The following is a 25008-nucleotide window of genomic DNA, read 5'->3' as shown; positions in this document are numbered from 1 at the left end:
AGGGTCTTGGGGCTTTTGTCACGTCTTTCTGCCCAGTGCCAAAGCACTTGAGGTTTAGGCATCCCCATATCATGTGAATAGCCAGTCTGTGTCCTGGTGATAAGCATGTATGCAGGTGGTGCTGTTTCAAGTCTTGTGGCTTGTTGGATTTCTTCTCTAGACAAAAAAAGAGTGATCTTAAAGTGTGGTGTGGATTTTTGAATGCTGCAATGTCTTCCAGTTAGTAAGAAAATTAATACCTATGAAGCATCCACTCTTCTTTGCCTCCAATGCTCAAGATACTAGCTTTACAGGTTGTTTTTCTCCCCATTCTGCATAGTTAACCAGAGCACCAGCAGAGTACAGTTATTTGCGCTTATTTTCTTTATTATTCTGGTGGCATTAACAGTATCATCTTAACCTGGTACATGTTGTCTCCAGAGCAGTGGCTTTCTTTCTCATTTTCCTGAATCGATGACTATGTAAATATGGTAGGTAGGTGGAGGGGGTGGTAAAGAACAGCTAATTACTAACTCAACTAAGCATCTTTCTTTTCCAGTCTGATTGTGCAGCCAGAACAACTTGAATTAATTGTATCTTTAAGGTAAACCTCATGGGCCAGGTCATCTTATAAAGAGTTTGATTTTCCTTGAAAGTTTTCCTAGAAATTTTAAAATTTCTGCCAGAGTCGAATTAGGGTTTCAAATACTCAGTCCCTGAGAAACTGAACTGAAAGGGAAAAGCACAGCTAACACTCTGTGCTGTTAGTTTAGAACAATCTTTCATATTCCTCGAGTAGACAGCCAAATACCATAATAAAACAATATGGCCAACAAAAATGTACTCTAATTAGAACAGAACCAGTGTGTGGAACAGAAGTTGTAGAAGAAATAAGGTTGCAGAGAAGCTGTACAACTTTTCAGCACCATTTTCAGTGCTGAATGTTGTGATATACCTGCTCGGTAAGGTGTTAAGGATGAGAAAGTTGCAGCTCGGGAAATAGCAAGAGAACATATTGGGTCGAATTTATGAATTAAAAATAAAAATTGTCTGGAAATAGAAAAACTAAACAGCTGATCACTTATAAAAAGCTGAAAATTATTTCCAAGATCTAATGGTCATAAAGTGCAGATAATAAAGTATAGATAATGTAATAAATAATGTCATAAAGTATATATAATGCATTAATATCAGCCTGCATTAAGATTTGAAATCAGACTTCATGTTTTTAAACCTGTCTGGATGTTGCAAATCTTACTGCATTTCTAGCTGGACCTTACAGCTTTGCATGTCTAAAGCTCATCTGTAAACTATACTTCTGCGGGTTTTTAGAAAAGGAAAGCAAACTAATCTGTGGAGGAGCTGAACTGGCTGCTCTGGTATAATGCAAGTAATCTGCCTCTACATTTTTGGATAGTATTTTTGCTGAGGTGTTTATTTGTTTGCTTGTTTTTTCTATGTGCTATTGTTAGCACTCAAGAATATGATGGGGTTTACTATGGGGGGCTTTCACAGAAGCTATGAAGGGGGTGATAGCCTCAGCATTTTTTAGTTTTCTAATTCTCCCTTTCCATCAGCACTTCGTGGTAGTTTCTCTTGGCTACACATTCTGGGCAGGATTTTTCTTTCTTTTTTTTTTCTTTTTTTCTTTCTGTTGTGTGTATTGGGGCATACAGTGCTGAAACAGATGGAGAAAAAAAAAATCCTGTCATGCCCTTTGCTGCTTCAACTCTGGAAGTGCTGAAAGCCACTTCAGTGCTTTCTTCTTTGGTTCTGTATTGTGAAGGAATATCCCCACACAGAAAACAGTCCAGAAAGTATTTGACTGGACTCAAAAGCATACCATTGCTCAACATGAGATAACTAAAAAGAGGAAAAATTGGGAAACTAAACAGCCAACATGTGCTAATTCTGGACAGATGTGGCTCAGTGAGTGAGAAAGGCTAGTCTGTTAAAGCTGTGTTACTATGTTGGATAGCATACAGAAACCTTGAGCTGTAGGAGCCCATTCATATATCAGAATTGCATCTTGATGATGTGCTGAAAGAAACCCCTGCTCGGTATGGCCGCACAACTTGTTCTGTGCATAGGCTTTGCTGTCTTCCGTATCCAGCCCAAGCACTTACGGGAGCCATTAGAGTGAGATGGAAAGTCAGCCTTCAAAATCAGAGTTGCTAATATCATATCACAAGGCCATTGCTGTTGTATCGAGATCAGCTCTGGAAATGATTTAATCAGGTCAGGGTATTGCATTTCCATTTTCACCACTGAGCTCTCATATCACTAGCGTTGTTACCAGTGTTGCCACCACTGGAAGCCATCAGTTTTCAGCCTTTGTGCTACCATCAAGAGGAAGTGTAGAAGTACCTCTTCTACTCAAAAACTTAACTTTCTTTTACGGTGTTTCACTGCTTTTTCATGGTAAGGTTTTCCCCTCATGAGATGTTTCAGAAGACCATGCTGAGCAAAATAGCTACCATTTTTCTTTCAGGTGTAGCAGCGCCAGAAGATTTTCTCTAGCTTGAAGTAATGCCCAGTCCGGCTTTGGCTCTGCTTGTGAAGTTAGGGGCTCTGACTAATTTTTCAAAAATGACTTTGGTGCCCTGCTAAGAAGCCTCCAAGAGACTTCCACAGAGCAACTTTTAAAGTGTGTCAGGCCAGGTCTTCGTCATGAGTTACCCTTGGCAGAGGCCGCTGTGGTGGCGATGCACTGAAATCAGTTCATCGTTTGAGTTGCTCAGCACACACCAGCTGTGTCAGGGGAAGCATGTTCCTCTAGTGACAGGTGGTAGGAAAGAAAGGGTGAGGAGCTTCGGAAGCTTTCAGTAGCCAGTTGTTGGTATGAGGGGTTTTTAGACCAGCAAGTGCTTGGGCCGGTGTGTCTCACTGGTTGGATACCACGTTGACTGGAGCAGAACAAATGCTCTGGCCCACCCTGTGGAGAGCCTTAATCCAAGTGTGTGATGTGAGCGTGTTACAGAGGTGTTGCCAGCGTGTTCCAGCACTCCCTGAGAGAAAGGGGCAAGTGGGATTTATTGCTTTATCGTTGTACTCAGAGATTCCCCTCTAGGGTTCAGGGACCAAGTGCGATAGGCAGTGCTCAGATGTTAGGTTTGCCACGACGTGTCTGGGGGTTTAAGTACACCCTCTAGTAAAGGCATATGAACGAGGTCCTTCCTCTCAGCTGAAGTGTGTAGTCCTGTAAATACTCTCGTTTACATCTCTGAAGGAGATGTAAAGTGCAAAGTTATTAGTATTTTCTCCTACTTCCCATTCTTTTGGGTGAGCCAGGTTAAAGTTACCATTCACGTTTAGGGTTAGAAGCAGTATGTGCAGCTCTTTGTAAGTCAAGTCAAAGCCTTGACTTCGCAACATTTCTCCTTATAACGTTAGAAAGGTGGACTGAGAGGAGAGATTGGGAAGGGGAGCTTTAGTAGGACACTTTTTGTATTTGTGACTGGCAATTTCCAGCCTTAAGGCTGGGCTTTTCAAAAGTGTTGCAGAGCCTATTTACTAAGAAAACCATAAACTTCACAAAAAAAACAACACAACACATATGACTTGCAAAAAGCTATTTTATTATATAATAATACAACACAAACTGAATGTATAAATTCTATTGCAGGAGCTTCCTGCTTTTCTGCAGTTCATATTCTCCATGTAATTTCAATTTCATTTATAAATATTTTTTCAAAACCAAACCTGAATGTGGTGTTCACTAAAGTCAATTAGTGGTTGTGTTTTTTGCTGAAGCACAAATGTATTTTCTATGAGTCATTAATAAAATCAACACCGATGGTGATTGCTACACAAAGCAACTGAAAGGACAAACAAACGGTTGAATGGTTTTTCAGTTTAGCATGTTCAGTTTGGTGTATTACTGGACAAAACTCTTGATCAACTCTTGTTGGTTTGGCTTGAGGAAGCTTCGTGCTGGCTGTTTCCCACTTTAGCTTTTTTGCTGAAATGCCCCTAAACAAAAATAAGTCCTGTCCTCATCTGTTGATGTGACGACTCAAATTAACACATGGTTTTTGACTAACCTGAAAGAACTTGCCAGGTGCTGGAGGTTTTCTATTTGCATCTGGGTTCACAAATTTAAGTTTAGGGTTTTAGGTTTAAAAAAAATTTCTTGGAAGTCGTTGATGGTATCTTTACATAAATTTAAATATAGCGAGGTTTATTGCCAAAAATACAATCCTGCTCTTTTTAAAGTATTTTTTTTATCTAACTCCACCCCCCCGATGGAGAACAGATTTTTGTAATTTTACGTTCTTTTTTTTTCATCTTTCTTCCTTATCTTTTAACATTCTCAGTTCTAGATTCAGATTTCCAGTGCTAAGAAGAATGTCCAAAATGTTGTATATATAGCAATGGAGGGGACCGTGTTCTGAAGAACGTCTGCCAAGTGTACTGAGTTTTATATAAATATAATTGGTCTTTAAACTATATGTTAATATGATTTTAGCTAGTAATCAAACTGAGACTCAATCACTTCAGAATGTCTTTTTCATCATTAGAGAGGAGAAAATGTCCGTATAGGTGCTGCGCTTCTCTCATAGTACTACTCTTTACACGTTATCCTGTTTGGAGTTGAATTTTTTCTTGGTATTAAGATTTGTGTGCTCTTTAGTGATCTTATTTTTAGTCGCTGACCCATTATCTGACATGTAATACGTGCAGAATTTTGCTGTAGCAAAATGACACATCTACATGTTCTACTATGAAAACAATGCCAGTTTTTGCAAGTTCAGTTAAAATGAATGAAGCTCGAGTATTTTTTCTTTTTAAGCTAAGCCATAGTAAGTAGATCAGAAATGGAGCATTCATTAAGAAATTGGACTGTTATCTTTCGTGAGCACTATGTAAAGTACTGGATTTAATAACAAAGATGTATTTTTTTTTAAGAGCTAATAACATTTAGAAGGTCTTGTTTTAGTGTTACTGGCTTTTCCAAATGTGAAATTACTGTTTGGTTTCCGATCTTAGTAGATTAACCTCAAAAAAATAAACACAAGTTTGAAAAGGCCTGCAATTACTGTAGTATCTTTTTAACTTCAGTGTAAAGCCTCTGTTTGCGCGCATGCATGTGTGTGTGTGTGTATATATATATATATATATATATACACACACACATATATATGCGCACCTAAACCTTTTTAATCTTAATACCTATATATTGACTGTCACGGAACTGATTTAGTTCTAGGACCTCTGAAATTGTGCAAGTGTTGTAGTTTCTCAAATACCAGTGAATTTTAGAAATTTTACCAAACTCTCGCTTGTTTCAACTTTGACAATCTTGAAATCAGAATACTTGCTCTAGTTTTGTTAGCTCTCACTGTATCGGTTTAACTGTAGCATGTAGTTTCAGGGCCTAAGAGACAGAAATCTAGTTTTGGTGGTTACTCTGTCTGCTGAAACAGAAAACAGAAAAGTAAATGATGTTTTATTTTATTCATTTTTTTTTTTTAATCTTAGCAGTTCAAATGCAGCAGAAGAAATAGGAGTGATGTTTTTAATTGATTGGGGTGTCAGAGTCATCACGTGGATAATCAGGAAAAAGTTTAGGAAGGTGCATGTTTCAGAGGGTTTGTTGGTAAAGGTGATCGATGGAGAAAGTAAAGTGAGCAGTGATTTAAAAGTACCAAATGGAGAGTAGGAGTGAATTGAGAGACAAGCAGAAGGAAACTGTGTTCAGCATCTCATTGACCTAGAAGCTTAGATTTGACCTGATGAATATTCACTGGAGGACAGCCTTTTCTTTTGCATTAGGATGTGTGTGAAATGTTTCATTACCGGAGAACATACCTATTTTCTGTTTAATGAGAAAATTGGGTTGATTTTTTTCTGATAATCTGGGAAAAAGGTGGTTTGGAAAGAGAAGACAACTGGCAGGTGTCAGCTGAAGAAATGTTTGAATAATAACATTGGCACCAGTATTCAATAAAGTTAATCTCATACTTCATGTATGATTTAATACTTCTTTTTGCCTGTTCTTACAGTTGCAAGCTTTTCTCTTTGCTTTGAGCAAATACCATGGTTTTGGGACAAGTAGCTATTCTCTGGCACCTAATTTCATGTGTGCAGTTGAAGTAACACAATATCTGTGTTGAGGTGTTTTGTCCTTTCTCCACTGAATAATTCTTAGAAAACTGTCAGTCCAAGGGAAGAAAAAACATTGATTTAAAACTAAAAAAAAAAAATCCAGACCTCCATACAGCGTGACATTAACCTTATATTTTGTATTCCCTTCACTAATGTGCAGTTTTGGATCAACTCTGTATTGCGTGTGCAACCAGATTAATGTTTATTGAGTGAAGCTGCTGACTTGGTACTGGTTTGGAGATTGCTGAAATTTTCACTGGGAGATAGTCTGCTTTACTCTTTAACAGTCTTTTGATGTTTAGCTTACTCTCTTTTAGTTGCCGTGTTTCAGTGGTTGTTGCCTGCTTACATCTTAGGCTTTGCAGTTTCAGAATTGCAAGCGAACTCTGCAGGATAATAAAATAGCGATGTCTGTGTCTTTCTTGCATGCTAGTACCCTATCTAAAATGTTGTAGCTATTTACTTGTTTCCTTGACAAAGTGTTCTGCTTTGAGAGGTCCCTTTGGGACAGTTCTTAGATGTTATCTGCAAAGGTATGTGCTCAGGAGGAAGAATGGTGTCTTGGGGCACAAATAAACAAATATTATGATCCTGGGTAGTGTTTTTTTTTTTTTTTTTTTTAAATACAGACAAGAGGGTTCAGTCATGAAGTGTCTTCCTATTGCCAATATGTTTTAAAAAAAGAATGTGTATCCAGCATACGTGAATAAAAGCTAATCCCAGCAAAGTATGAATAGCTACACAAAAAAAATCCTAATGGGTCTCATTTATGAAAACCTGCCTTGTGCAGTCCTGTGTAGCTGCTGTATTTCTGGTATCCGATTGTGATGAATGATATTTGATTCTATCATTATTATTGTTTAAACATAAAGACGCAAAACTTGATGGTAGGGTGGGATCCTCGGGAGTTACCAACTCTGGCCAAACTGCTTGGGTTAAAGTCACAGAGTTTCACTGGTTTATTTTTTATTTTTGTGCCTGTGAGAGTTGGGTTAGGCCACTGCACAATACTTCTGAAATCCCACCTCTAGCTATTTCTGAGTTGAGTGTGTGATTATTTCCTCACAGGGAGGAGTCCATCACCACAGCCTTCCAAAAACACCACACGCAAGACACGCATCCGTCCAAATACCAAATTCCAGCAGCTTCTCAAAGAGGAGGTGTTTAAAGTTATTTTAATCAGGCTCATTGGCTGATGCTGAGCGTTTGTCGGCACAATAATGAGAGGAGTGCTGGTGTTACTTCACTGGAAGTTGTAGGTGCTGCAGTAGGATCAGGCTCTGGATGAGCCATTCAGTACCATATGCGGTCTCCTACAGGCGAGTTTCATGCTTGCTTGCGGTACTGGGAACTAGCCAGCCATGACAAAGAAAAAGAACACTGTGGGTCTTCACCTTGTGCTGGTGCTACTTCTGCTTTTAGAGTGAACATCATCTGAAAGCCCCTCTGCATGCAGTTTGTGAAGAGCACTCAGCATGTGCCACAGCTTCTGAAATCCGTGGAGCAACTTGTATCAGTCAGCCTGTGTTGTAGGAGCAAACCCAAGGCACATAGCGTGTGCTAGTGTTAACCTGTTGCCTACTTCAGTTTTCTTTGTCTTTCTTCCCTTGGCAGTGCGGTTAATGGCATGGAGTGGTGCAGAGGTGTGACAGATTGGCATACACGTTTACTTTCAGGTCTGAGGCCCTGTTTCTACTGGAGTGACTCACTTGGAAGTGATGCTAGTGTCCAAGATGAACCTCTCAAATGTGTCATACAAGGTTGTTATCGTAATTACCTGTCACAATGCGATTACCGTCCTTGGTTCAGGAGCCTGTTAGTGGATGTATTACTACTACTGCAAGTTTCTAAGTGGATGCGTCTACATGAGCCCTTGTGGATCACCGTATGGCTCTGAGGCCATCCTGGTGCCTCACAGTAGACATCCCTTATCCTGACACAGGGCAAGGAAGTCTGGTAAAGCACAGGCATGCTCTCAAAACTGTGTGGCTGTGAGGAAAGCACTGGCCAGAGAAGTTCTGTCAGGCTGAAAGAAAGGCTGGTGCTTTATGGAAGTGTTAGTAAGGAGGTGGGGGTGAGGGATCACCACATCCTTTCTGACGTAGCGGTGAAGTTCATGCATCTTGTAGAGGATTAGTGTGATGGTGTGTCATGGTGCAAGAGGCCAGGGCCACTCACACAAGTGATTATTATTCTTTGGTGTGAGGTGACAGGTGAAGTAACAAAGTGCTTGTAGGGAAGAGCAAAGAGAGGATTCTGAGCCTGCAGAGTAAAGGCGGTGCTGGAGAAGATGCTACCTCAGGTAGCTGTCACATTTGAGCAATGAACTTTTCACACGCAGCCTTCCACCTAGCAAATGAAATGCCTGGCAGATGTGTATTATGTTCCACCTTGTTGGCAAATGTCACTTGAAGGATCTCTTGTAAATAAACGTTTGATTTTTTTTTTTTTTTCCCCTTGTGTGTTACTGGATGAGTGTGCAAAGTTATCAGGGGTTTTCGTATTGTTACAGAAAGATAACCTAATGTGTATTTTGTGGTGGACTCTTTGCTGTGAATCCTTATCTTTACAAGTACATCTGAAAAATTTACAACTCTGCTTATCTCAGATGCTGAAAGACTTCCACTGAATAATTTAGTTTTTATGTATTTGAGCTGAAACCTATTTTCTTGGAAGTCCTATTTGAGAAGTCAGCTAAATATGCTTTCAGAAGCGTTCGTTTTCTTAATAGTCAGAAGGGCAAAGGGGGCTTTGAAAATAAAATGACAGTTAAACTGAGCGTTAACAATGCAAAGCAGTAGAGTATGATTACACTGATGTTTTAAATATACCCAGTAACACTTCCAATGCATGAGAAGTGCTTGTCAAACTTCCCTAATTAATCTTGTAACTTACTATGGTAGCTGACTAAAATGGTGAGGCTAACTTTGTGGAAGAAAAGTACGGGTTTTATGGTTGTCCTTCTTGAACTTTCAAAAAAAAAATTAATTTTAAAAGCAAAAAGCACCCCACAAACATAATTTTCTTCTCCAAAATGCATTGCATTTTGTTTGGTTTACCAGCCATGTGGAAAAAAAAATGATTAACACAGATTCAAAAGAAATTGCTTATCACCATTTTAAGTTGAAGACTTTGTTCAGAGAAAGGGAAGGGCAGGAGACAACTTAGTTTTACTAGAAAAATAAGAATGTGATTTTTGGGGAAAAAAAAAAAGAGCTATGCTTTTTTAGTAAAGATGTTTCTATTTAAAAAATCTTGCTGCTGGTCCCTTGGATAAGCATAACTAAGTTAAGTCTTGGCAACAAAGCAGATGTGAAAACAATGTTTTAAAACCTGGCTGCACAGAGATGGTAGTTGCTTGTCTGAATAATGGTGCATCTTCCTCAAAATCTGTAAGGCTGCACCAGTCTAGACCACGAGTAGCACAGTAGTAGATAAGTGCATGTGACTTGGATGTTTTCTTCTAATTTCTTTTTGCTTCTTTACACAGGGAGTGAAGTATCTCTGTATTCCTGCTGCTGACTCACCCTCGCAGAACTTGTAAGTAATTTAAAAATAAAACACAAAAACACAGAAGTCCTTCAGTACACCACGGTGCCTGTTTCATAATAACCTAAAAGATCTGATTCTGATCTCTCACAAATATTGCACTAATGTGTTTTTTTATCTGTTAACAAAACACAATAATGCTTTCTTGCAGCCACTTCGGTTCTGCCCCTGCTTTTTGTAAGGGGTTTATAGGAGGGTCAGTGCATAAACATTGTTCATCCATTTCTGGCTCTAAACTGTAGGGGTTCCTCAGTGTGCCTGCTTGGAATTTATTCCCAGTTTATTCTAGCCATTATTTTTGTGAATCTTTTTGCTTGACTACTCTTTCTTGCTTGCACTATCTCTAGCCCCTAAGAAGTGGAAAATATGTGCAAAAGCTATGAAGCCTGGTGCTTCAAAGGTTAAAATGAATTCCTCACAGTGGGCCTTTTATAAAAAGCCCCAGTGTGCAAAGTACTCCTGCAACTGTCTGCTCTGGATGAGTTGCACCTACGTCTGAAGGCCCCACTGCACTTATTAGTAGACTGGCATGGTGGGGAATTTGTCTGCGCTGGAGTGATTGTTGCCTTGAGCATGTATGTACTGAAACTGCTGAGTCCCAGCCTCGATCTTTCTCATTGCTGCTCACATTTGTGAAATGCTGATTGATTTGCCCTTGGTTTTAATGTTTTGAACCATTGAACTGAAGGTGCGTGGCACATCTTGATTCCAAAGAGAAATCAAAACAAATTTTGTAAGAGAACTTGGATGGTGACCAACTCTTTCTTCTAGAACTCACTGTTTATGTTGGGGACAGATGAGGGGGGTTTCAGCCACATCCTGCTAGCAAGTTTTGTAGAGAGGCAAGTACTTGAAAGAAGCCTGGTATGTACGGAAGGAAATGCAGCACTGCTTTTCTCTCACATCACAGCAATATTCCGGCTGATGCTTTCGGTGGATATTTTTAGAGAGTGTATTTCTCATACCCTAGAAAGATTCCAGTGTGGCATTTGATGTATATTGGTTTGTCTTCTCATTGTGATGCGTTTCTTTAATGATTAAAAAAATAATAAAAAGCTCCCACCAACAACAAATAAACACAAACCAAAAACAAACAAGGCCCCCTTGTCCCCCTCCCCGAGCCACAAACCCTTAATTTTCAAGACAGGTCTGTAATGAGAAGGCAGATGGTTAACTACCTTTGTCACAGACAACTAGCTACGTTTGATACTTAAACTAAAGTAAAAAATCAATCCTTTTTTGTAGAGGAAAAAAAAAAAAAAAGAGATTAGAGGGAAACGTTCAATGTCTTATTAATTGTTCATTGGTATTCTGAGATCTATAGCATTTCTGAAATGTTTTCCAAAATCTGCTTCCTTTTCTTAGTAGAGATCTGGATCAATTCAGGGAAGGGACTAGAGGGTGCAACATTTGTGGTGAATATTAATTATTGTACAGTTCAGTCCCTCCATCACTGTTAAATATCAAGGAGTTATATTGAAAAACCACCTCCAGCACTTGAACTGTCTGGTGTGGTATCAAAGCTATTAAAGCTTCAGTAAGAAAATACAATATTTGCATGAGTATTGTTTCTGTTATGCTGAAGGCGTCTATGATTCTTGCTTTGGTATCAGGTGGTTGCAAGCAAACGTCATTACTTCTAATACTGAGACATTTTATCACTTAAAATAAAACTTGATGACTAACCGATTTTTCTTTTTTTGCTTTATACAGTGCAGAAATTCAAGTAAAGTCAAATCACGATGTCCCCAAGCAGTGTTTCTACTTGCTTTGCGCGTACAGCCCTCTGAAGCAAGAGGAAACTGTTTTTGTTCAGACTGTGGGGACATGACAGTCATATCTAGGAATGGGTGACCGCACCATGTATATGCCCCCTTTGTGGAGGGGGAGATAAATGGGGAGGAGATCCCTCTGCAACACCCTTACATATCTACCCTCTTCTCAAAGGAGATTCTGGTGGTCTTGGGGAAAGAAAAAAAGAAAAGCACCCTCCTGTGTTGCATATCCTTGTGTTAGCAGTTGCTGCGAGGCACGACAGACTGGACATGCACTGCTCTCTTGCATGTGCTGCCAAACAGCAAGTTTGTCAGAAGCTCCTGAAGCTTTGTTGCTATCTTGCAACAAAGAAGGTCCAACTGAAGGCCCTAATCCACTGAACTTCAGGTCTGTGAGCTCCTAATTCACTGCAGCTTAGTTTTTGTGAGGGGAACTTTACATAATGTACCAGTAATCAACATAGGCTTGTTTAGTAGATCTCTTATCCTCAGAGGGATGAATTGCCAGAGAAATATAACAGGGATTTACTTCCCTGTTAATACATGAGCACTCACTGAAGTGGCTTGAAAGCTTGCCTCTGCTCCTGCGTTCTGCACCCACTTAGTACAGCAACACAGCAGTTGCTGTTGAGACCAGAGGTGCTTCCTAGGAGTTAAATGAGTGTTTCCCTGGACCGTGAGTATTTTGCCTTGGGCCACTGACTTCCCCAGAAATGCGATGTCCTACAGAACCTGTTACTAATAGGGTATTCTGTAGAAACCAAACCTTCCGTTTCTGCCCTGCTCTAACCAATTGTCTTAGGCTCTGTGTTTCTAAGGAACTAGCATCCAACCGTCAGGCTGGTCATGGTGATAACCCAGAAGCCAGGGAAACCCATTATGAAAAGCAGTTTAGGTGGACCTTTGCATTTAGATTGCCAGAGGAAAGCAACATCAAGATACCTCTTCCTATCTGTTTTGTTTTTTTTTCATGCATTCTTTTTAGCCTTTATAGTATTTCTAGAAGGCTGAGCAGCAACTGTGATATTTAGGTCTGGTGTTGTAACTCGGCCCTCTGGCTAGCTTTGGATTATCCAGTCTGCTACCGTGTAAGTTTAGGTAACTTTGACATCGTGCTGGTAGGGGCACTCTACTGGTTCTTCTTCCTGTGGTGTTTCCCACTGTGAAGATGGTGCAGTTTGAGACCGAGTTTTAAGCTAGGAGATGTAACAGTAAGATGTCACATAATTAATTGTATTGAAGTAGCTGCTCAGTCCAACAAACAGGTTGTGATTCAAGGCATTTGTCAAGTGTTTTCCTGTTACAGATGATAATCAACTATTCTGTGGTTAATGTAAGACTTGCCATTCTTTGTGTCTCTGGCAATTGCCTCACGGTTAACTGATCCTCAATCTCAGTTTTTTGTGTAAATAAGTTTGTGTCATAACTTTGAAAATGTGTTTAGGCAACCGTGTCCGCTGTGGAGCCAGCAATGCTCTTATACCATCGGTTGTGGAAAAGCACGTTTCTCTTTTTCTCTGACTCAAGGTGAGGAAGGGTTGTGGTTCTACAGAGCAGCCCTGGTTCTGAGCTTTGCTATTTCTCTTCTCATTTTCATGATTGCCTGCAGACACTTACACTTGACAGTGAATCAGCAGACTGAGTGTCAGCAATAAGGAAGGACAAATAAAACTGAGTGAATGGCGTTCACTGCAAGCTATATTTAGTACCTTGCAAAGGTGCTGTGCTCATTCACAGATGCTTTTCAAACCAAAGCATTGAAGTGTTTAACCAAAAGTTGTGCTAGACCATTGAAGTGAATTCACGGTGCTTGGAGCTGCTCTGTTGGCCAGATTCTCTAGAGAGAGAGAGGAAAGATAGGTGTATGAGAAGATAGGGATGTTGTCAGTCCAACCCTAAGCAAGCTTCACCTGATCAAATCCACTTGATCATGGGCAAGCAGTCCTGATTTGTGCAGTAGCAAAGCCTCTTGTACATGCAGCCTGGTGTCATTTGTCACCCGGGTTATCTATGTGAAGCTGCTGATTCCCTACAGGTGGACCCGAGTGTCATGATTTGTTGCAGTTCAGCCAGTGAAAATGTTTTGGAGCAGCCGTCTGAGTAGAAATGCATTCATAAGGCTTCTTTAGTTGTCTTTGCTCATCTCAATTGATAAGTTTCTTGAGAAACACAGAGTCCTGAGTTTACTTTCTGCCTTAAAGCCTGGGGTTAGCTCATGCCGTGACGTTTTTCTTACAAGTTGCTCAAGTTTCTTCCGGCTGCGTTCTCTGTGTTGCATCCAGTGATGCAAGAACCGCTGTGGGGAGCGAGTCCTGGCTTTGTGATCCTTCTTTCTGGATATATCAGCTTATATATCAGTGCCTTTGCAAGTCCCGCAGGCAGTCGCTCTTGCATCAGTGTCCTCCTTCAGTTCTCAGTGTTTACAGTATCAACAGCTGCACTTTTGGGCAGGAAGGGAAGCTTCCTTTTATGTGGGCATTCCTGATTTTTGTGTGGCTGCTGGTGCCGGGCTGAGGTTTTTTCTTTTTACCCTTGTGGTATAATATACACTCAGCGGGAGGGGAAACATCTTGAGTACAGGACGTTGTGTTTCATGGGTGTTAAGTGCAGTGTGCTTTCAGGTTCGTCTTTGCTTCTTGCGAGGTGTTCAGTGCCGTGCTTTCTGGCAGTCTCCTGTCTGTGCTACTACTTGTGAGCTTGACATGCATGAGCACTCAAAGGCTTAAGTGAACTCCAGTTCTGTTGAGCTGAGAGGTGCTGCTGGCACCTGTGGTCAATTACGGACAGCCCCAAGGGGTTTCAGCCCAAAGGGCAGGGGCAGGGTGAGCATTTATTTTCCGTGAGTCTTTTTTTTCCATGTTTTCTACCACAGTGCTTAACAAAATGTAGACTGTAGGCAGGGATTGGATGCTGTGCTAAGTAACAGTGGGGTCCTGAGATCTACAGGGAGGAAGCTAGAAGGAGATGAAGTAGCCAAGACTTGAACAGAGAATTTTTTTCATACCAGTGACAGAAGGGAAAGATTTCATGTTGCAAAGAGTCATAATGTTTAGGTGTGTCCTAGTGCATGGTTTGAAGGAGAAGTCAAAGTTAAGCTCCAGTTTGGGTAGCAGGATGCTGCTTTGTGAAAGGCAATATACTGAGAGTTCGTGTAGCCATGCTGAGTTTCACCTGATGTCAGAGTATACTCAAGGAGACGTGAGGTTGAGTTACTAGTTAAAAGAGGAATAAAACGCAAACTGAAACACAGACTTGACAATCATCAGAACAAAGCATTTGCTAATGTTTATCGCACCATAGTACCTAAAATACCAGTTTCTCCTTCAGGTAGCATGGTGAAAAACGATGCCAGTGAATTTGGGGTTTCATCGATAGATATCAGCTTTCACATTGCAAGCCCCGTGTTCAGTTCTAAATTCTCGAAACAGCATTAAGTAAGCTTTCGGATGCATTTTTCTCTAGGTAGTGATTTTACTAAATAGAGCACTTTCTTTACTCCCCTTCTGCTTCTGTTTTCAGGGCAAGGCATTTCAGAGAGAGCATCAAATTCATCCATGAGTGCCGGCTTAAAGGTGAAGGCTGCCTAGTTCATTGGTATGTATATCCCTGATCAAGAAAGCTTCAAGGTCTCTGTGCTTTTACTTGTATGTTCATCATGTTAATGATAAGGTAGTGTTTATCTCCATTTTATAGCAAAACCTGTTTGGACTGAAGTGCTCTTTTTATTTGAGGATCCCCAGAAAATTTGCAAATGCTATTAAAGCATCACGCAACTAGAACTTCTGAGCCACTAGGCTAGGCAGCCGCCTGGTGATAAAAGGAGCCCAAGAAATTCTTTGATAAAAATCAAACCTCTTTATTGGTCTTTCCTAAGAAAGTAATAATAGTAACATCTCTTTGACTAGGGTTCTTAATTATTTCCCATTATTGTTAATCATTGTATTTCTAAAGGTTTCTGTTATCCTAATAATTTGATTGGTTTCCATGACAGCTATTTGGGTGACTTCAATGTTACTACAAATAAAAAGTAGTAAAAAAAATTGGAAAATATTTTTTTTCTTTCAGCTGCTGAAAGAAATGTTGCTTTTTTTAATAGCAGGTCTCTGATTGGAGACTCCTGGGACTATAAAAAGTAAAAAAAAAAAAAAAAAAAAGGAAATCCCACCCTGTTTGTTTTTTTTTTTTGCTCTCTGCTATTGGTTGTAGTCTGTGTTGTATGTCCATATGGCATATCTGAGTCTATATCTGGAATCGGTGTCATCTCATGGTTTGAACACTGGACTTGAACACAGGCCCTGAGTATAAACCCTTGGTTTGCTACCAACTCATAGCAGGGCTGTGGACAAGTCATTTGGTCAGTCTCCATGTATGTAATACAGGAATAATATCTCTAAATTTTGATGGGTTTAAAAAGCACATGTTTAAATTTTGTGATATACTTCAAGAGCATAAGAGGGCTTGGAAATGCCAGATGAAAGAATCTGATACAAACGTAGCCCAGGCACGTTCTTTATACTCACCATAGTAAGACTTATAGGTTCTTCTAGAGCTGTCAAACCAGCACTAGTGAATGATTCTTACTTTATCCTACTGTTTCAGGAAACACGAGTCCTGAGAGCGTAAGTTACAGAGTGCATGGATAGCAGAAATAGTAAAAGAGCTCAAGCAACCAGACTCATGGACTTTACAATTCAGTTAAAGTTTCTTTCAGCCCCATAAAAACGTAGCCTTTATTCATGGTGAAAAGGGAACAGTCCTATTTTAGTGCCCTGATCTGTATAGGCAGAAGAATGTGGGTGACTTAGCTTACTCAAAACCAAATCTCACTTAGAACATGTGTGCTGTCCTCCCCTTTTGTGAAGACAATGCTTGTTCCTTCATTTCTAGTCTCATATGAATTATCCCTCTGAACCAGCTTTCTCAATCTTGTCATCGATCTGTTCTGATGCATTTGAAAAAGCAGTACCCAAATCCCCTTAGCTCAAGTACAGCAGTATTTCTTTATGGTGGCAGGCAGCACAGCAGCCTCCTGTGGTTTTGGGAAGTGATGCTTTCAGTGCTGTACTTCATCTGTTTGTTGCACCTCGTTTGTCATGCAGCCTTGCAGGTGTCTCCAGGAGTGTAACGTTGGTGGTTGCCTACATTATGACCATCACCGACTTTGGCTGGGAAGATGCGCTGTCTGTTGTCCGAGCAGCAAGATCCTGTGCCAATCCCAACATGGGCTTCCAGAGACAGCTACAGGAGTTTGAAAAGCATGATGTCGATCAGGTAAACGACCTACAAACAGATGAAATGAGAATCAGAGCTCTGACTTAATTCATGAGCTACTTCTCACTAGCTGGTCTGACTCCTTGGTTTTGGTTTGTGGGAGTGGCCTCTTGGTTAAGCCTGCTACACTGGAGAGGTACAGATGGAGCTGAAGGTAACAGGGAACATGGGATGGGAGGAAAGATGAAGCACAGCATCTAAGCACACCTGCCCAGCTACGCTCTCAATCCAATGATCTTCATGTGTGCTGAAGACATGATACAAGACTTAACACCTTTAGAGAGAGGAAAAAGTGAAGAGTGAGTAGCTCAGAATGCTGCAGTAGTGAGATCAAGCTTTAATGCTGGTTGCATAAAAGTATTTTTTCCTCACATTCATTTGGAATAGTAGGCAGGAAAGAAATCATAATCAGAGAACTTTGCTATCCAGGAGTCAAGTTAGGTTCTCATTATGACTTACGTCCTCCCTCAGCAATACTGTCTGTGGCTGAGACTTCATAACCATTCTGATTTGTAGAACAGTCTCAAATCTGACTCTTCTGCTTATTTCCTAGCCTTTGGAGGCTTTGTAGGGCTAGGAGAATTGAGGAAACAATAAGACTGCGAAGTGGTTATTACGAAATAAAAATTAGTTTCTTACCAGTAAAAACAACCATCCTACGCAAAAGACCTGCTCCCCATGGGTGATCAGTGACTTCCACTTACACTAACTTCCTCCTCGGTCTGTCCCCTCTGTTTTCCATTGCTCAGCACATTGCTGTTCTCTGGACTTGCTTGGATTTTACTTATTTAAAAAAAAAGAAATCAATAACAGAGGCAAGCCAAAATACACGAGGCAGAGGAGTTTGGCTTTTTTACCCCCTCCCCATCGTTCTGCTGCAGAAAGCTCAGAGTTTAGAAATTACCATTTGTTTTGCATGATGCAGCTTGCAACCATAAATATTTGTGTTGATTTTTTTTTTTTTTTTTTTTAATATTTAACCGAATGTTTCCTGGATCGTTTGGAACTGATGTAAATGGTAGAGTAACTGATTTTTAAGAGACAGAAGTCAGAGGGGGACTTTCCAGACTTGTCTCCTTCCTCCCTTACAGTCATTTCTACTCTAATTGGTCTGGGCTAACAGCAATGACAATTAAGGCTGTATGCAAATAGCCCGATAAAGACAGTAACGTCTCTCTTTTTTCATCCACAATGGACGGGGCATTCTGCCTATTTCACTGAGGGGGAGGCAGTAGGTTGCAAAAAGAAATATCCACCTGTAGTCAGCGGCAGGGCTGTAGTTTCCTACCGGCTCTTAATAGCAACCACATCCTTAGCAGGTGTCTGTTTACACACCTGATTTCAGTGGAATATTGCCATCTGCAAAGGGTGTGAACTTTTTTTCTGATTGCAGCACCATGGGTGTTTTGCTGTGCATACATAGGGTGGTATCCTGTGGGGTTTCTGGGATGGGGGTCCCTTAGATCTTGGCCTCACAGGAAAGGGTTTAGTCACTAAGAGGGCCGTGTGGTCTGCAATAACTCGGTGCTTCCAGGCAGTAGCCTGAGGCTTCAGATTTGACTTAGCATGTTAGGATCTCTTAGGAATGGGAGGGTGTAACGATACTGAGGTCTTGTTTCCTGATGTTCAACTAAATTGTCTTTACAGCTAAAGTTGTCCATGAGCCCCAAGTAGAACAAAGCTATGGAAGTTAAGGCTTGAAAAATTCACAGAAATAGTATCCCCACTGGGACGGGATAGATGGGGTCTGTGTCTTGCTGCTTCTAAAGAGAAGACCAACAAAGATTGCCAGGAGTGACTAAATGGACTTAAATACTTCAACTGGCAAAGAAATGACAGAGTAACGTGACAAAGATTTATAAAATTGAGAGGAATAGAGAAGGTGAACAGGTGTGACTTGTGCTCTTCCTTGTAATATAAAGTGGAGCTATCAAGTGGCAGGTCCCAATCAAAGAAAAGCATTTCTTTTATTACAATATGTACTTGTGGATGATGTTGGCATCCACATACCTTGTAGCAAAAATCTGTGGATTTGAAAAGTGATCTCATGGTAAGGAAAAAAAATAAATGATATCAAGCACAAAGATCCTGCCTCAGTTAAAATATCTGGAAGCTGAGGAAGATGTCCCAGCATGATTGACCTGCAACTGCTTTGTTTTCTCAGCTTGAACCAGACCTGGTACTTCTGTTACCATATTCAGTTAGTCATTTCAGTAACATGTAAGGTCCTGTGCTATAGCTGTCAAAGCTCATGGCCTTTTTCTTCCTAGAAGATACCCTTCCTGGTATCTACAGTTCGGTTTCTACTGCTGGTGTTTGTTAGCTCAAGATGAAAAGGCCATGCGAGTGGTTCACTTTCTGATCTCCTAACCTTCTGAAGTTACCTAAGCCTGTTGTGACTGGGGCGAGTTGACTGATCATGTTAGCTTCCACACTTACTCATCTCGTTGTTTGGACGTGCAGCAGGAGGAGGCTGCTCTTGACTCCAGGATGTCCCAGTGGGTGTTCCTTGCTTGGTAGCACTCCACTCAACCAAGCTGTTATGTGAGCATGTCATTTTAAGGGATGTAAGGGATCTCAGTGATTTCTTCTGTGTTCCTGTGCCTACGTATTCTGTGCTGCTTGGGAAGGGCATGAAATATTTACGCTTTTTTTTTTTTTCAGGTTGCATGTATTCTTAAAGGCTCTTGAAATTCTGTAGGGCAGGAGGGAGTATTACTTCTGCATCAGTCTCTCCTGTTGTTGCTTCACCATGTTGTATCTGTCTGTTCATTTTCTGCAGTTCAGGCAGTGGCTGAAAGAAGAATATGGTGAAAACTCTTCTCAGGATCTGCAAGAAGCCAAAAATCTTCTGAGCAAATATAAAGAGCAGGCAGAGTTGCAGCAGAGTACTGGGGGAAGACAGTGGAATAACAACTTCTCGTCTGTGCCATCCCTCTCGTACAGCAACTACACAACAGAGACCTAATTGTAGAAGGTTGAATTTTTCTACCTTTGAAAAACATCTTGCCATAATTTCCATCCCATCTTCAAGACTGTCAGCAGTAATCATGCAAACAGTTGATTTGTAGAAAGCTTCTTGATGAAAATACTATATTATGTGTGTGTGGGTGAGTGTGTTTGACACAGTTTTATAATTTGGGCAGGATCGAGCTCTTCGTATGCTCCGAGACGTGATCCAGTTACTGTGGCTAAGCCAGTCTGTTAGCCACAGCTGTTATCCCCACATAGCCTGGCATTTGCTGTGAGGTTAGCTCAACTCCTTTCGTTGTAGGCTAGCAAAGGGCCCTGAGAGATGAACTCTGGTGATTCAAGCTGTGGCAGTTTGACATCTCTGTGCTTTTAACGTGGCAAAGATGTTATTGCACCTGAAGAAGGGAGCTCAAGTCTGTCTCCTGCTGTTGTTCACAGTTCATTGGCAAGTAATACCCTGGAGATGGACTTGCACGTGAACGCTAGACTGTAAACTGGAGCAGGTGAGATACATGCATATACCTTTCTGCCAACAGTAGCATCTAGGAGAGAAGTGTGACAGACAGCTCTGACTAATAACATCTTCAACTGCCACGACTGTACTTGCTTCAGTGCACGTGAGACAGAGCTGTCGGCAGAGCTGCCACAGGCCACGAGCGCAGAGGCTGTCAGCACAGTTCAGCTGATATGCAGTGATTTAAGCCATGTTCGCCTGATGGTCGGGAAACCAGATGCACACGGACTGCTCTGGAGAGTAGTTTGTCAGGTTTCCAGTACCACTGACCTTCATTCCCTGTGGAACACGTGCCTCTTCAACACATGCCCCTGCGCGTGTGGTGACGTGTCTCCAAAGAGTGGGCTTGGTGTGAGTGCGAGCACCTGTTTCATTGCTTGTGCTGTGGTTTGCTCCCTGACTTCAGCTACCTCAGAAATGCTGTACTTGTCATTGTGGTTGTAAATGCAACCTTGAAAATTGCCTTGTGTAATCTTAATTTGACACTGAGTGATGTAGGTGTGCGAGTGTGTGTGTGTGTGCACGCGCGGGGGGTGCGTGTGCATGTTTCACAAATGTCTGTATTTGAGAAGTTTTTCTTTTAAAGTTGCCCATATTCCTCACTAGTTTAAAATTTGAATTGTTTGCCTTTCTGCCATTTAAAGACCACGTATATTTTGCTGTGATCAAATTTATAGGAATGCCTTTATAAATCGTGTTTTAAACTAGGTTAAAATTAGGGGCCGTTCTCTGCTCTTGGTTAACAAGGTCTGTTTCTAGGATGGAGCCATTGCCTGACTTAAGTGTATTTCAAGAGTGTAACGTCAAATACGTCACCAGAGATGCTGGGCAGTGTGTGTTGGTTTCTGATGGTGTAATTGGGGCTGTCACTGATGCTAAGATAATGGTCTCTTGTCTTTGTCTCAGAGGATGAAAGGCCTTTTTTTTTTTTTTTTCCAGAGGATTGAATAAAAATTAAAATATCTCTCTGAATAACCAGGGTATTTAAAAACAAGCAAACAAACCCCGCAGTTGTTTAAACATGTGATGTATATCGTGCTAAAAACTGAGCACTGAGGGAGAGTCAGTCAGCATACTAAATACAGCTGTCATCTCTTTCAGTTGTTTTGGTGCTCTGGCCTCCCACCCCTTCACAAAATTCCTCTTCGTGTGATTTCCTGCCTGCTTTGGGAGGCAGTGAGTTCTTTGGATGCTGGGAGCAAGGCTTTCGGGGTCAAGTAAGCTCAGGCCTTGTTAAATATTTTCATATCATGTATGTTCTGTTTTGTGAAATATGGATCTTGCATATCAATAAGTGTCAAAAAGGAGAAAAAAGTAATGGGGTGAAACTGGCCTGAGCTCTTCATCCGAGTCCAAGCCTAAATCGGACTCTTAATTGTGCAGGTGCTTTAGGTTTTCTGAACAAAATTGGAGCAGGATGATCATACCCATATTGGAGTAATGGGTGCTGTTGGGCTTGGGGAAGGTGCTGGAGTTTGTTTTCAAGCTTCTGTAGCTAAATGAACCACTACCTATTTGGGATGTCCAGCACCTGTATTCTGTGTTTGCCTGGTAGCAGGAGTATTTGGCTCTCCTCAGAGGTGTTGGGCTGCAAATAAGTAGCTGTTTAGGAAATCCCTCTGTGCTCTGAGAGCGTACGTGCTAAATGGAAAAGGCTTTCCTTGGTAAATGGGTCTGATAGATGTTCAGGATGGCGGTCCATTTGTTCAACCCTCTCATAAGGTCGTGTAAGATCAGCTGGTCCCCAGAGGGTAGCTGCCAGAAGTACCCTGCTGGTGCTCTTGCAGGTATTCAGCCGGTCCATCCCGTAGGTAACTGCCAGTGGTATGTGCCCTGTAATATCTTTGGGCCTCTCGTCCTCAGAGTAGTAGCACTGAGCACAGATAAGTCAGCAGTTTGTCTGTTCAGACAAATGCAAGGCAGAGCAGGAAACACATGAATGTTTGTGCATCCAAGATTGTGCATCTTACTGATTTTCTAAAGTAGTTTTGTTATCCCCACAGAATCAGTCCCAGAAATGGGATTTTCTTAGAAGCGAATTTGGATTTAGGGCCACCTCGCCACATCAGTGTGCATTATGCTGCAGCTGGTAAGCAGATACAGGGTAAAGCAGGAAGACGGGGGGAATGCCACATTATCAGCAAGTAGAAGTGCTTCTCTCCTTTTAAAAGACAGAGGAGGTATTTTCTGTTGTCTCTTGCTCCTACATCTTTAGTGGACCGTGCATGCTACATAACATATTTAAGAGTGGCAAAAGAGGAATGGCAGTACAAGAAAACTCGAATCTGGTTCTTCTGTAGGGAGCAGGAGGATGGTTTACTCTTACCACTTTAAGGTGCAGAAGAGGGAGTAGCTACGATTCTAACCCTTGGGATTCTTGCCTTTGGTCTTCTAGAAAAAGAGAGGAGTAAACGCTGTCTGAGAACTTGACGTGATTTGTCTTCCAGCCAACCTTTCAGTGGCAGCGTGTAGGTCTTTCTGACTATCTGGGACATGACCCCCGTCCACATCTTCATTGTTGGCCTTTATCGTGTAGGTGATGGGTTCAGTTGTTTTGTTTCTGTACTTCAAACCACTGTCCTCATTTCGATGTTCACTGGAAGATGTATAAAGTTTATAACACCTTATTGGATATCCAGATTTGAAACGTGTAATCTTTTTTTTTTTTGTAAACTTGATATCCATGTGTGATTATAAGGAAATGCGTAGTGTTATACAATGTAGGTAACGGGTAAATGCATTAATATTTATTACCCTGATTTTTAATCTGGAAAGAGTTGCTTCTTTACATTTTGTGACTGATTGGGGAAGATATGGGAAATCATATCTGTTTTTTAAAAAGGGCAGTAATAACATTGGTTGCTATAATGGCCACTGTCTATAACGAAGTCAGTGAAAAATTATAGTAATTACTTCAGCTAGTTTAAAAGCTCTAAACCTGGTAAGCTTCTTGATTCTTTGTCTTCCTGTTCCTGGGCATCTTAGCAAAGCCTTGATTGCGTTTTCCAAATGTTTGTATTTAATACGTTCTACAATTTTTTTATAAATAAAAGTAAATGTTAGCACCTGATCTGCTTGTATGTTTCTTAAGTAATAGTCTCTGAAAAAGGCTTCTAGTCACTGTATCCCTGCAGGTATAGTAGGAGCACCACACTCACTCATTTTGGAAGTTAGGTGTCTTTTTGCCTGTAGGCAGACATGCTGAGACTTCGCCTCTCTTCACCGAGTTCTTCCAGGTGAGTACAACAATCTCCAGCACAAGCATCTCTTTGATAATAGTCCCCGAAGAGGATGCTTTATGTTGCTTTCTTGTTGCTGGCCCATCATTGCAACGTGGTACGTAGCGAATCCAAATTGTTTTATTATTCTGAAATACCCCGTTTTCCATACGACACTGGTTTAGGGCTTAATTAGCTGTACAACTGGGTTTAAAGGTTGCCAAGACTCAAGGCTGTCAGTAGTGGTTTGTCAGAGGAAGATGACATAAGTGCCAGAAAATGATGCCAAGGCAAAAAAAATTTAAAAACTTCTTGTGTAAGGGGGAAAAAAGCCCCATTTGAATTCCCACAGACAATGCGCTACATTTTTGGTTTGCCAGAATTACCCTCGAAGCAGAGGTAGTGTCATTCAAACGATTAAAAAATAAATAAAATAAACCACACCAAACCACCCAGCCTGAAAGTATAATCAGTCATGCCTCAGCAGCCAAATCTCACGGCCACTTCAGTTATTGCTGAAGGCTGTGTGTCATGTCGCTGAGGGCAGCTAGATGCTCAGGCACAATGGGTTTGGGCCCTCTCCTCCCCTGGCCAGCTCCTGCTAGTTTATAGACTGCTGGGAGGCTGGATGTTTCCTCAGGGATTTCAGGGGTCCAACCAACTAAAAATATTCTCCACTAGAATAAAGTTTTAAGGGGTCTGTAGATAGCTTCAAAGGTACAAGATTCACCTTTTTCTTAACACGTTTCAGTTCCAGTTCTTCAGTGTAAGCGGGGTGGCTCGGACTTCATCAAAGGTTTTCAATCCTTGTATTTTCCTGTAAGACTTCAAATGCAGTGCAGCCTGTTATTTATAGCTCATAGTATAGTATATAGCTACAGTTAGCCTGTTACTTTTAGTTTAATTATCTTGTTTCTCCTATGCTATCTGTAGCAATGTCTTAGAAATACGTACTGTAGCACTGATGAGACAGAAAATGTTTAAACTGTAATCCCTTGTGAATTATGAAAATTTCTGAAGTTTTAGAGGAGGCTTCCCACCACCCCAAGGGACAACAGGTTTCCAGATGAAAAACGTGCTGTTGCTTTGGCTTCCTTTTGACCATTAACACCTCTCAATGGCAATTTCTATCCAAATTAGACGTAAAAGTTAATTGTGGTGTGGCTGTGGTGCCATACTATGGTTCCCAGATGTGTACACTGTCGTGTTCAATGTTATATGTAACCGTAATGAGTTCTGATTTGGTTCGTGTCGTCTTGTCCCTCCTTGCAGGGAAGCAGAGAGCAGCACCACGTGTACTCAGATGTGCTCAGAACCAGGCTAAGGGGAAATCAGGAAAAAGAGTCCTTGCATCACGTCGGGGTGAACGTATTGGTGGAGGGAAAATGATGGTCTCTAGAACGTAGGCAGTGTGAGGAAGGTGATCTTACACCTTAGAGTGTTTCTGTGGAAACCCCTGGAGACATAACATGGGGCAGAAACAGCAATTTTCACACTTTGTTCTCAGTAGAACTCAAAAGGTCCCTCTGATTTTCCATCTCTTCTATGTTTGACTGTTTCATTGCTACATTTAGTAGCTCTCCAGTGTTTTCTGCCCTCACCCAGGGAAGAAACTTTTGTT

The 25008-nt window shown here is 41.1% G+C and overlaps 1 protein-coding gene across 4 annotated transcripts in view; it reads left to right on the top strand.

Moving 5' to 3' along the window:
- The window catches only part of DUSP22 (dual specificity phosphatase 22), a 45790-nt gene extending 22551 nt beyond the window's left edge, over nucleotides 1–23239 (top strand). For all 4 annotated transcript variants that reach the window (XM_082754427.1, XM_082754428.1, XM_082754429.1 and 1 more), the window contains 4 exons: nucleotides 9578–9627; nucleotides 14931–15005; nucleotides 16511–16682; nucleotides 19465–23239. In XM_082754427.1, coding sequence (XP_082610553.1) covers nucleotides 9578–9627; nucleotides 14931–15005; nucleotides 16511–16682; nucleotides 19465–19650 — 483 coding nt within the window. In that variant the 3' untranslated portion in view covers nucleotides 19651–23239. The remainder of the gene's footprint in view (nucleotides 1–9577; nucleotides 9628–14930; nucleotides 15006–16510; nucleotides 16683–19464) is intronic.
- Nucleotides 23240–25008: the final 1769 nt, after the last annotated feature.

The sequence above is a fragment of the Aythya marila genome (genome assembly GCF_965140915.1).
Source record: "Aythya marila genome assembly, chromosome: 2".
Lineage (NCBI taxonomy): Eukaryota > Metazoa > Chordata > Aves > Anseriformes > Anatidae > Aythya > Aythya marila.
Note: the sequence above shows the minus strand (reverse complement) of the source record. Positions and strands in the feature narration are given on the sequence as shown.